Below are 12,068 nucleotides of genomic sequence, written 5' to 3'. Positions count from 1 at the left end.
AAAGAAGATATGAATCAGAGAGGTAATTAATGATCTTTGGAATTGTAAAATTTGAAAATATGAATAATTAAATATTTGAAGATTATCTGGGAATTGAAAATAAGTGGGAAGTCAGAAAAAAGAATATATGAATCAAAAAGGTAATTAATGATCTTGGAATTAAACAATTTGAAAATATCAAAAATTAAATATTTGCAGATTAATAATAATAATAATAATAATAATAATAATCTTGGAATTCGAAAAAAAGTGTGCGGCTGCAGCAAAATAAGTCAGAAAAAGAAGATATGATTCAGAAGAAGATATGAATCAAAAAGGTAATTAATGAACTTGGACTTTTAAATGTATTTATAGATTTGAAGATTATCTGGGAATTGAAAATAAGTGGGAAGTCAGAAAAAAGAATATATGAATCAAAAAGGTAATTAATGATCTTGGAATTAAACAATTTGAAAATATCAAAAATTAAATATTTGCAGATTAATAATAATAATAATAATAATAATCTTGGAATTCGAAAATAAGTGTGCGGCAGCAGCAAAATAAGTCAGAAAAAGAAGATATGATTCAGAAGAAGATATGAATCAAAAAGTTAATTAATGATCTTGGACTTTTAAATGTATTTATAGATTTGAATTTGAATTTCGAATTTGAATTTGAATTTTGAATAATAATATAATGCGAATAATCTTATGATTAAAGTTTGTCTGGAGTACATTAATGCGAATAAAAATTTAAAACAAAATTGATAACCAAAATAAAGTAAAGAATTAATTTTCTATACTCGACATTACAACAATTTGGAAATTACATCTATCTATAAATAAATTCTGAATACAATATTGAATTTTGAAGCACTAACAACACCATCATAGGAATTGGGGTTAGTCCACTTTCAAAGATCAATTTGTGGTCTTCACACAGTGCATGTATCTGACAAAATTTTCTCCATCCACAACCAAATTTAACAGAAGCTTTTTTGGCCTTATGATAAAGATCCTAAAAGAAAATAAACACATGTATGAGATTTATGAAATAAACACAAAAAAACACCATTAAAGATTTTATCAGCAAAAAAAATAAACAATGAGAACCAAGGAAGGAAAAGATTTCACCTTGATGCTGAAAAAAAGATGGATATCAACGAAAATCCCATTCCACTTCCACTACCGGTTGCTGAAGAAATTGAAATGTAGATGGAAAAACTCCAGAAAAGATTAAATCAACAGCAAGGTGAAAAATGGAAAACAAAAATGAGGACAGACAAACAGAGGAAGGAAAAGATCTCACCTTGGTGCTTGAAAATCCATTCCACTTCCACTACCGGTTGCTGCAGAAATTGAAATGTAGATGAATATCATTTTGATGCTGTCAAAAGTAACAAAAAAACACAGAATCAACCATGTGAACAACAAAGAAACAAATAAACGGTCGAAACATGAATAGAACGAAAATTTGATAAGAAAAACAAAAAAATATTTAATTTTTATGCGGTGGAACAAAGAAATCGTAAATGAGATGAACAAAATCCACCTTGGTGCTTGAACATGGTTGATATGAACGAAAATCCCATTCGACTTCCACTACCGGTTGGTGCAGAAACTGAAATGTAGATGGAAAAACTCCAGAAAATATTAAATCAACAGCAAAGTGAAAAATGGAAAAAAAAAATGATGACAGAAAAATCGAGGAAGGAAAAGATCTCACCTTGGTGCTTGAAAATCCATTCCACTTCCACTACCGGTTGGTGCAGAAACTGAAATGTAGATGAATATCATTTTGATGCTGTCAAAAGTAACAAAAAAACACAGAATCAACCATGTGAACAACAAAGAAACAAATAAACGGTAGAAACATGAAAAGAACTAAACTTTGATAAGAAAAACCCAAAAAAAAGAAATAATAACCTGGAGAAATAGGAGAGAACCGCAGGAAACCCAGAGAAGATCGGTGCAGGAAACCCAAAGAAGAAGAAAAATCATCAGAAACATGAAAAAAACGAAACTTTGATAAGAAAAACCAAAAAATATTTCATTTTTATGCTATGGAACAAAGAAATCGTAAATGAGAAAACACAGAATCAACCATGTGAAAAACAAAGAGGCAAATAAACGGTAGAAACATGAAAAGAACTAAACTTTGATAAGAAAAACCCAAAAAGAAGAAATAATAACCTGGAGAAATAGGAGAGAACCGCAGGAAACCCAGAGAAGATCGGTGCAGGAAACCCAAAGAATAAAAAAAATATCAGAAACATGAAAAAAACGAAACTTTGATAAGAAAAACCAAAAAATATTTCATTTTTATGCTGTGGAACAAAGAAATCGTAAATGAGAAAACACAGAATCAACCATGTGAACAACAAAGAGGAAAATAAACGGTAGAAACATGAAAAGAACGAAACTTTGATAAGAAAAACCCAAAAAGAAGAAATAATAACCTGGAGAAATAGGAGAGAACCGCAGGAAACCCAGAGAAGATCGGTGCAGGAAACCCAAAGAATAAAAAAATTCATCAGAAACATGAAAAGAACGAAACTTTGATAAGAAAAACAAAATAAGTTTTCATATTTATGCGGTGGAACAAAGAAATCGTAAATGAGATGAACAGAATCCACATAACGGAAGAAATAGTCACCTGGAGAAGGAGAAGGCTGAAATGAAGAACCCAGAAATGAAGAACTATAAAGGAAACCCAGAGAAGAAGAAACCAAATGCAAGGGAAAACGAAGAGAGATCGGAGAAGTTGAGTAATAGGAGAGAGAAAGGCTGAAAGTGTATATAAAGAAAGATAGTATTTAAAGAAATGAGATTTTGTAAACGTGTAAGTCATATAGAGTGCCACTTGTCACTCCCAGAATGAGTTTCAGCTTGCTATTTTTAGTTAAAATTTGAATTTTTTTCTTTTTGAATTTTTTTTAAAACTTACCCTGGAAGTGCCTTCTATTTGTTATATTTATAGATGCCAACCTCCCTTGCCTGAGCTTGCCAGTTTGGCCAACAAGTCTGCTCGGGCATTCTGCTCCCTCGGGACATGCACTAATTCGAACGTGGGGAAAGTTTCCCTCAAGAGTGTAACGTACCTTAAGTATGAAGTCACCTGTGGATCGTTGACTTGGTATTCACCTGTGACCTGCCTGGTTACTAGCAACGAGTCACTTTTTACTAGCAAACATCAAGCGCTCAACTCTTTGGCCAACAACATCCCAGCTACCAGCGCTTCGTACTCAGCCCGGTTAATGTTGGCCTTAAAAGCGAATCTAAGGGCCTGCTCAATCAACAGTCCATTGGGTCCCTCCAAAATTATGTTAGCGCCGCTACCATGCTGGTTGGAGGATCCGTCTACAGAGAAGACCCACTGAAAATCTCCTCCGTCTACCTGGATGGCTTCTGAGGAGAGTTCTACTACAAAGTCAGCATATACCTTGCCCTTGATATGCCCCTTGGGTTCGTACTGTACGTCAAACTCAGATAGCTCAACTGTCCAATGCACCATCCGTCCTACTACATCAGGCTTCTGGAGGACCTTGCGCAATGGGAGATCAGTCATGACGATCACTATGAAGCTTTGGAAGTAGTGATGGAGTCAACAAGCCGTGAACACCACTGCCAAAGTCACCTTCTCAATGGCCTGATACCGTACCTCGGGCACCTACAGCACCTTGCTCACGAAGTATATGGACCTCTGAACCTGATCCTGCTCTTGAACAATGACCGAGTTGATCGCTCGATCTATAACTGCAAAATAGAGACGAATGAGAGTACATCGTAGCAAATTACAAAGGACAGGCGGGCTAGCTAGGTACTCCTTCCACTTGAGGAACGCCTCTTCACATTCGTGAGTCCATGTGAAGCGGTTGTTCTTCTTCAAACACTGGAAGTAAGGGTACCCCTTATCTCCTTCTGCTGATAAGAACCGGGACAGGGCGGCCATGCGTCCAGTCAACTGTTACACTTCCTTTACCGTGGCAGGGCTTCTCATTCCTATGTTTTCTGCGTACTTGTCTGGGTTCACTTCTATCCCCCGTTCAGTGAGCAGGAACCCAAGGAACTTCCCTACCTCTAAAATACACACTTTCCTGGGTTCAATTTCATATCATACTTAGTTATTGTAGCGAATAGCTCCTCCAAGTCGGCGACGTGCTGGTCCTTCTCTTCCGAGGTGATGACCATGTCGTCCACATATGCTTGCACATTTCGCCCAATCATGGGGGCGAGAATCCTATCCATCAATCTCTGATAGGTAGCATCGACATTCTTTAGCCCGAAGGGCATGACTTTGTAACAATAGCTGGAGAACTCCGTCATGAACGTGGTCTTGCTCTCATCGCAGGGGTGCATGCGGATCTGATTTACCCCGAGAACACATCTAGAAATCTCAGAAGTCGGCAACCCGAAGTGTTGTCCACCAATGAATCAATGTTGGGTAGCGGGTATGAATCCTTAGGACAGGCTTTATTCAAGTTTGTGAAGTCGACACACATTCTCCACTTTCCACTGGCCTTCTTTACCAACACGACATTTGGTAGCCATTCAGGGTACTGGATTTCACTTTTGTGGCCAGCCCTCAAAAACTTTTGGGTTTCTTCCTTGATGACCAAACGTCTCTCCTCATTGAACTTCCTTCTCTTTTGTATTACTGGCCTGACCTTCTTATCCATAGTGAGCCTATGGCACAAGAAGTCAGGGTCGATGTCAAGCATATCTGCGACAGTCCATGCAAAAGCGTTCACGTGCCTCGCTATCACTTCGACAATCTGATCTTGCATCTCCTGACCTAGTGATGAGCCAAGCCTGAACAACTTCCCTTTGATCTCTCTCTCCTTACCAACGGGCTCAGGTCGCCTCTCGCTGGTGATCTGTGTTTGGGTGGTTACATCAGGTCCTTGGGCTTGGGTGGTGACCGTGCATACTACCCTTCTCCTCTTCAGGCTGTTTTCATAACATTTCCTCACCACCTTCTGGTTAGACTTAGTGACGATTACCCCTCCCTCAAGGGAGGGCGACTTCATCTTCATGTGCCTTGTCAAGGTCACCGCACCTAACATGTTCAAGGAGGGTCTGCCCAAAAGCATATTATAAGTCGAAACCGCGTTAACAACTAAATACCTTATAGTAATTGTGCGAGATGAGGTGCCATCCTAGAAATTCGTCCTCAACTCCACATGCCCCCTTACCTTCACCTGATTTCCAGCAAAACCAAATAAGCAGCTGTCGTATGGTCTCAGCTGGTCAGGTGACAACTGCAATTTATTAAAAGTCATCCAAAACATCACGTCGGCCAAGCTCCCTTGGTCGATGAGAACCCTATGTACTCTTATTCCCACTGTGAGGACCGAGATCACTACTGGGTCGTCCTCATGTAGAACTACGTCTCCCAAATCAGCCCTTGTAAAGTAGAGGTCGGGCTCGGCCGGCTGATCAGGTTCTCGCGCCTCTACCTTCACCACTTCCCTCGCATACTTCTTACGTTTGGAAGCGCAACATTCCCTTCCTGAAAATCCTCCTGAGATAGTATTAATCTCGTCGTGCACAAGTATTTCATGCCCCTGGTTCGCTAGAGGAAGCTCCTCATTCGATCCTTCCTGGCTCCCTTCCAGGTATTCCTTCAAGAACCCATCTTTTATCAATCCTGCTAACTGGTAGCCTGGGGTTATACAGTGCTCCACATCATCCCCGAAGGCTTTGTGGAACTCACACCAGATCTCCTTTCGCGGTCCCAAGTTCCTATCAGATTTCGAGGGGAACCTTAGCTTGTCTGCCATTCTCAACATGGCCAACAGTTCCTTGTACGCCATTCTGAACTTTGGTCGGAAAGGCAAGTCATCTCTCGCCTTTGTTCTGGGTTGGCTCTTCCTTGGTGCGTAAGGTGTTCGCCATGTGTCTGACCTCTTCTCGGTCACAGCTTCATGCACTCTCATTGGTTAAGCTCAACTTCTTTCTTTGGGCTTGGCCTGCCCTGGGTATGTGCTACCGTGCTTCACTGTTACAACCTCTTCTGCGACGATGTGGGCGACATCCCGTCGTCGGATCTCCCCAAACGTTCTCGCTCGATTTCTTATCAGCGAGTCACTGAATGGTCCTGACATGATCCCTTGCCCAAAGGCATGGATCATCAGGACCTCATCTTGAGTCTGGAGCTTCACTACGAACTCCCCAAACTTGTTCAAAAAATCCTTCAAAGGTTCTCCTTGTCTTTGCTTCACACCGAAGAGGTCGAAAGGGACAGGCGGTTGACCTTGGTTGACGATGAATTGCTCCCTCAACAATCCAGAAAATTGATCGAAATAGGTGATGTGGTTGTCTGGGAGGCCAACAAACCACTGTAGCATCGTGCATGTAAACGTGCCCATAAACATCTTGCAATGCATAACGTCCGTTCCTCCTGAAATCATCACCTGAGCATTGAATGTTGTGAGATGGGCCTTAGGGTCTTTTGTACCTGTAAAAACAATCTTGGGCGTTATGAAACTAGCTGGTATGACAGCGTCCATAAACGCCTGTGAGAATAGCCATGGGACGAGCCCTTGTTTGAATAGTCGAGCCTCGCTCCCCTGTGGAGCGTTCGCCCAACTGTTGTAAATCCTTACGCAACTCCTCATTGGTTTTGCATAACTCCTCATTACTTGCTTGTGACGCATCTATCTCCGCCATGAGTGGGTCTTTCCTGAGCACCTTCTCGGCTCAAGTCTCCGCCATGAGCCTTTCCTGTTTAGCTCTAGATGTTGTTATCGCCTACTGAAGAGCCTTCACAGTCTCCATAAGTTGCTGCATTGTGGGATTGTCGCTTCCTTTAGATCCTACCGAACCTTGTCTTGTATTCCTCATTACTGTTGGAGATGGATGAAGCTCATCTCTACCTTGCATTGGTGTGTTTGATGTAGTCTTTAGCTAGTTTGCTTTGAAGGTTGCAATGTGTCTTAGATGATCCTGTATTTTAGGTTTGTGTGTATTCAAGGTTGCCTTTTGCTGCATGACCCATCCTAGATGCCAAATCAAGGTAGTAAGATCACGCACATGATGTGGTTAAATGGTTTCGGAAAAGCTTTTTAAAGTTTTCTTAAAAGGTTTGATTCAGTACAAAAATAAATCTGTTTCCTTGAGAAACAATAGGTTTATTTTTGCTCTGTTGAAAGGTTTTTCGAAATTTAGTTAAGGCACCAAAGATAAAGCTCAGTCTGTTATTTCAGTTAAGTTGAGCTGGCAGTTTTGTTAACATTTAACATGTTGTTTTTAGAATCAATCTGTTGTTTTAAAACTGCTCTGAAACTGTTTTTTGAAAAGTGGTTAGAAACTGTTCTCTATAAAATAAAATGCCCTTCTCACATGAAGGGATGCTGCGCAATCACAGTTTTAACAGAGATAAAACATTTCTTGTGTGAGGAAGAGAATTGGAAAGGTTTTGCAAAGGTTTCTTCAATAGAAAGAGATGTGTGCTTGTTCTTAAAGAACCTTGTGCTGGATGAAGGTGTTGGTACTGTCTTTGAGCAAATAGAACAACTGGTTTATGTTCTTGCAACACAATTTCAGGTGTAATCTTTCCCTTATTCATTCTTGTAATAGGTATAAGTGTTAGTCACTCTTGATAGGGTTTCTTGGAGTGCAAAGTGTGCCGGAATAGTGTTTTTCAGCAGTGTTTGTTGAAGTTCTTGTAGGGTTCAAGAACTGCTGTGTATGTTGTAATTGATTGTATCTGTTTTAGTGGATTCCACCTTGGAGTAAGGTGAACTGGACGTAGCTCTTGATGAGTGAACCAGTATAAAAACTCTTGTGTTTCTCTTCTCATCCCTGCACTTGTTTCTGGTTTTGCTTAATTCTGTCAAGAACGAAATCTGTTCATTTGAAATCAAATCTGTTAATTCTGGGCTTAATAAAAACTGTTCTTCTTAATCTGGAAAAGTTCTCTAATCATAAACAAAGCTTTTAAATATAAGTTTGCAATTGAATTAAGAACTAATAGGTTTCTTCATAAAATTCATGTAAAAGATTCATTGTCCTTAAAGCTTTGTGTTGAATAAATTTGATTGTTCTTTTGGTATAGTGTGTGTTCTTCAAAACTGTTAAAAGTGAACCAATCTGATTTAGCTATCTTTCACTATCTGGCCTTAATCCCAATCTGGTGCAGTTCTGTTTGTGTTAGACAGTTTTGAAGAATCAATTTTGTTCATTCTAATCAATCTGTTCTTTTACCTCTGATATACTGAAAACAGTTTGTGCTTGCGAAAATTTTATATGTTCAATTCACCCCTCCCCTCTTGAACTTAGACATTAATAGACCCAACAATTACGTCCAGGAACTTCAACTTAACTACGGGTAGGACTTGGTTTTATCAGGCCCCACAGTGGGCACCAAATGTTCATGTCGGTTGACATGCTCGTCGGTTGATCCTAGTGACAAGCTCTGGCTCTGTCTATCTCTGTTGGAATTTGTTCTTCCTTTTGTTTCGTTGGAACGCGGCTTCGTTGAGACAGAGGGGGCCCTACCCGTTGATTGCACTCCGACGATCAAGTAAGTACAGGGCTTATAAGAAACAAGAAGTAATTAGTGTTAGTCTTAGAAACGGCGTACCTTTACCTGGGATCTCAAGTCCATTTTAATAGTTTATCTCTTGTAACAGCTTTTCCTCACGAGAATATAATCTCAACTGAAAAGCATACTTAACAAGAAAATATTTTGTTCAAGGGCACCCTCTCTTGGAGATGCAACCGAACAAAATCTTTCCTCCTTGGAGTGCATAAAATCATAACAGAATAACCACCAGGGTATCAATTCATGTACCAGCATCAAGGGTCCAGTCTGTTTACGTAGGCACCCTCAACGTGGCGCTACGCATCATACATGCAACTTAAGCTTTTACGTGACCTAACACACATGGGCTTAGGTTTAAAAGAAAATGTTTTACTTGAGTTAGACCTCATGCACACTAAGCACACCCCTAGGTCCATAAATACCCCTTGTTGGTCACTAGGCCTTGTGTACGCAAGGTTGCAGTAAACCTACTAAAAAGGTTAATACATACATTTGGGATCCCATCACATGACTTGCCAACCAGAACCAAAAGTCGAGCTGACCTGTCTATGACAAGTGCTGAGTTCCAACCTCCAAGTGTTGAGCTCTGAGCGCTCTGGTCCAACACCTAAATTCAAAATTTGATTCCAAAATAAATAAAAATATATTGAAAGACTTTTTTGCTTTCACCACCACATGGTTCTTAGTGGGAACTTTATTTTTCTGTCATAACCACCGGTTATGCTGTTTAACATTTTTATATTCAACCAACACATTATTGATAATATAATTTTATAATTGTTATTCTGGTCTCTACCACTATCATCATTATTCCACTATTACCGTTCATTATTTCATTATTATCTTTAACTTAATACAACAAATTTTCAATACAAATATTAAGTATATCCAGTTATTAAAAAAAATTATTCCACTAAAAAAATATTAAATAAAAACTAATTTTAACTAACTATTAAATTAACTAAATTAAATATTATTTTAAAAATAAAAATATTAATATTTAAATTATTTTTTATTTATAAATAAATAATTTTTAAATTAATATTTAATTAAATATATTTTTTAAATATTAATAATTTTATTAATCTTTAAAATAATATATAATTTAATTTATTTATTTTTATTTTTAAAATTATTTTTTGTTTATTAATTTTCTTATAGTAACTGAAGTAAACATACATAAATAACTTATTTGACTAAATATAAATTAACATAACTATTGGATTGGGATGAATTATATTATGATGAGTTGATAGTCTTTCCGAATATGTCTTATACATTCTTTTATCACATAGTTATCATTTTGATTGGGTTTATAAAGATAAACAAAAATTTCATTAAATCTATATTTATAAATAAGTTCATAAATAAACCGTAAGTCTTCATTTTTCTTATTATATGGTTGTGTATAGTTAGAACATCATATTTTTTTTTATAAAATCTACTAGTTATTTCTAATTAAATTATACATAAATGTGAGTTTTACATTTTCTTTTAAGAATTATTATTATAAAATCTTTATTAGAGATTATTATAAACTTTGACATTTCATATAGACTAAGAAACTTTAAAATTCATCAAACATATGTTATTACATAAACTATATCATAAAAAAGAATAAGATACACAATAATTCTTCTTCCTAAGATTTATAGTTTTTTTAGTTTAATAATTTCCTATGAAAGACATGTAATATTTTAAACTCCATTTTCTCACCAGATTTTAAGGAAGAACCTAAGGAGAGAGAAAAATTTGACATAAACAAAAAAGTAGAGTTACACAATAAATAAAAAAGTTACCAATATAGTTACTCCGACTACCTTTAAAAATTTCTGAACAAACCGTATCTCTTGAACGAACAATCTCTATTTACACCATTAACATTAACTTCAATTCAACTAATATGCGATAATTTTAAAACAATTTGAATAGAAGGAGTAACTTTGCCGGTTATGTTGATATCCTAAAACTTCAAAAAATAAAAGTTAATTATATTATTATGTATTTATTTTTTAAGTTATTATTATTGTTATTATTATTTATTTAATTTTATGAATAAAATTTATTGTAATTTTCTTTTTCTTCAAGGATGTGTCTAGTAAACTTACTGAAAATTTGTAAGGCTCAGATCCTGCTAAAGAGTTCTCGAATTTTCTTTTCCTGTAGTATGAAGTCTAGCCATTTCTATTACATTTATATATGTGATTAATAAAATTAGTCTATAAAAGAAAAAGAAAACAAAAATGGGTCAATCGCAGTTACAAAATTCATGAAGAGTATGTATGTTACATAAATGAAATTTTTTTCTTTGTCGATAAAAGAAAAAAAATATTGATATCACTTCATTTCCATTTAAATCACATTTTGGTCTCAATACATATCATCACATCATAGTCATGATATTTGAAAGATGGAAAACACCATATGCATCTAATGATCAAAAGGTTGATTGAAAATGTAACCCATCTTTTCATTTTTCTATGATAAAAATAATATTTTTTTTAATTTTTAAATTATTATTATAAAAAATTAATAAATAATAATTAAATTTAGAAACTAAAAATATTAATTACTATATAATTAATTTAAATATTATTTCGATATTAAAAATTATTAATATTTAAAACGATTTTTATTATTAATAAAAATATTATAAAATAATTTTTAAATTGATATTTAAATTAGTTATTAAAATTTTACTACTAATATTTTAAATTTTAAATTAATAAAAAAGATTAATTTAAAATATAAGTAACTAATAAATAAAATTTTAATAATTAAATATTAATTTAAAAATTATTTTATAATATTTTTATTAATAATAAAAATTATTTTAAATATTAATAATTTTTTAATTTATAAAATAATCTTTAATTTACTCATTATAAAATTAATTATTTTAATTTTTAAAATTAATTTTTATTTTAATTTTTTTTATGAACAACTCTCATTTTAAAAACATGCTAGAGTATTTTTCAGTAAACATTTTTATAAACTAAAACTAATTAGAATATATAAATTAAAAATCATCCGTTTCTATAAATCACTAAAAAAAATATCATGAAATAGATACTAATTTTAAAGACAAAAAATAATTAGTTGCTATAGTAACTAAATTAGTTTTTATTATTATTAAATGGTTTTTAAATTGATATTTAATTAACAATTAATGTTTTTTCTACCAAATTTAGAATCTAAATAATTATAGTTAAAATCTTATTTGCTAATTAGATACTAAATTAGAAATTATTTAATAATAATAAAAATTAATTTAAAAATTAATTTTTTTTTTTAGTTTTAAAATAGTTTCTAAATTTTTAATTTTTATTTGATGATTTTTTTTAGTGAAAAATATGCATAAAAAGTAATTTTAGACAGTAGAAAAGTTATTATAGAAAAAGGGTTTTTTGAAACATGCCTATTAATGCTAAAAGGGATGATTTTGTCTTATTTATTTTACAGCACTTGCCTACTTGTGTGCTTGGTGCTTGCCTACTACCTATATACTATTTATAATGATAGTTACATTATTAAATAGA

The 12,068-nt window shown here is 34.5% G+C and overlaps 1 protein-coding gene and 1 long non-coding RNA gene across 3 annotated transcripts; both read right to left on the bottom strand.

Annotated features, from left to right (window-relative positions):
* Nucleotides 1-717: 717 nt before the first annotated feature.
* On the bottom strand, nt 718-2,918 carry LOC137825112 (uncharacterized). 2 transcript variants are annotated; one of them, XR_011083290.1, is made up of 5 exons: nt 1,908-2,918; nt 1,708-1,785; nt 1,534-1,602; nt 1,116-1,368; nt 718-999 (listed from the first exon to the last, which is right to left on the bottom strand). It is a non-coding gene; the product is annotated as an uncharacterized lncRNA (long non-coding RNA). The 2 variants fall into 2 exon arrangements; XR_011083289.1 differs by lacking the exon at nt 1,708-1,785 and having other exon boundaries at nt 1,908-2,912.
* A 2,222-nt stretch (nt 2,919-5,140) lies between these two features.
* Nucleotides 5,141-5,920, bottom strand: LOC137806435 (uncharacterized). The gene has a single exon (XM_068606560.1). The coding sequence runs from the start codon at nt 5,918-5,920 to the stop codon at nt 5,141-5,143; it is 780 nt and encodes a 259-aa protein (XP_068462661.1).
* Nucleotides 5,921-12,068: the final 6,148 nt, after the last annotated feature.

Source organism: Phaseolus vulgaris, chromosome 11, assembly GCF_000499845.2.
Source record: "Phaseolus vulgaris cultivar G19833 chromosome 11, P. vulgaris v2.0, whole genome shotgun sequence".
NCBI classification, from domain to species: domain Eukaryota; kingdom Viridiplantae; phylum Streptophyta; class Magnoliopsida; order Fabales; family Fabaceae; genus Phaseolus; species Phaseolus vulgaris.
The sequence above is the reverse complement of the archived record's forward strand: the minus strand, read 5'-3'. Positions and strand labels throughout refer to the sequence as shown.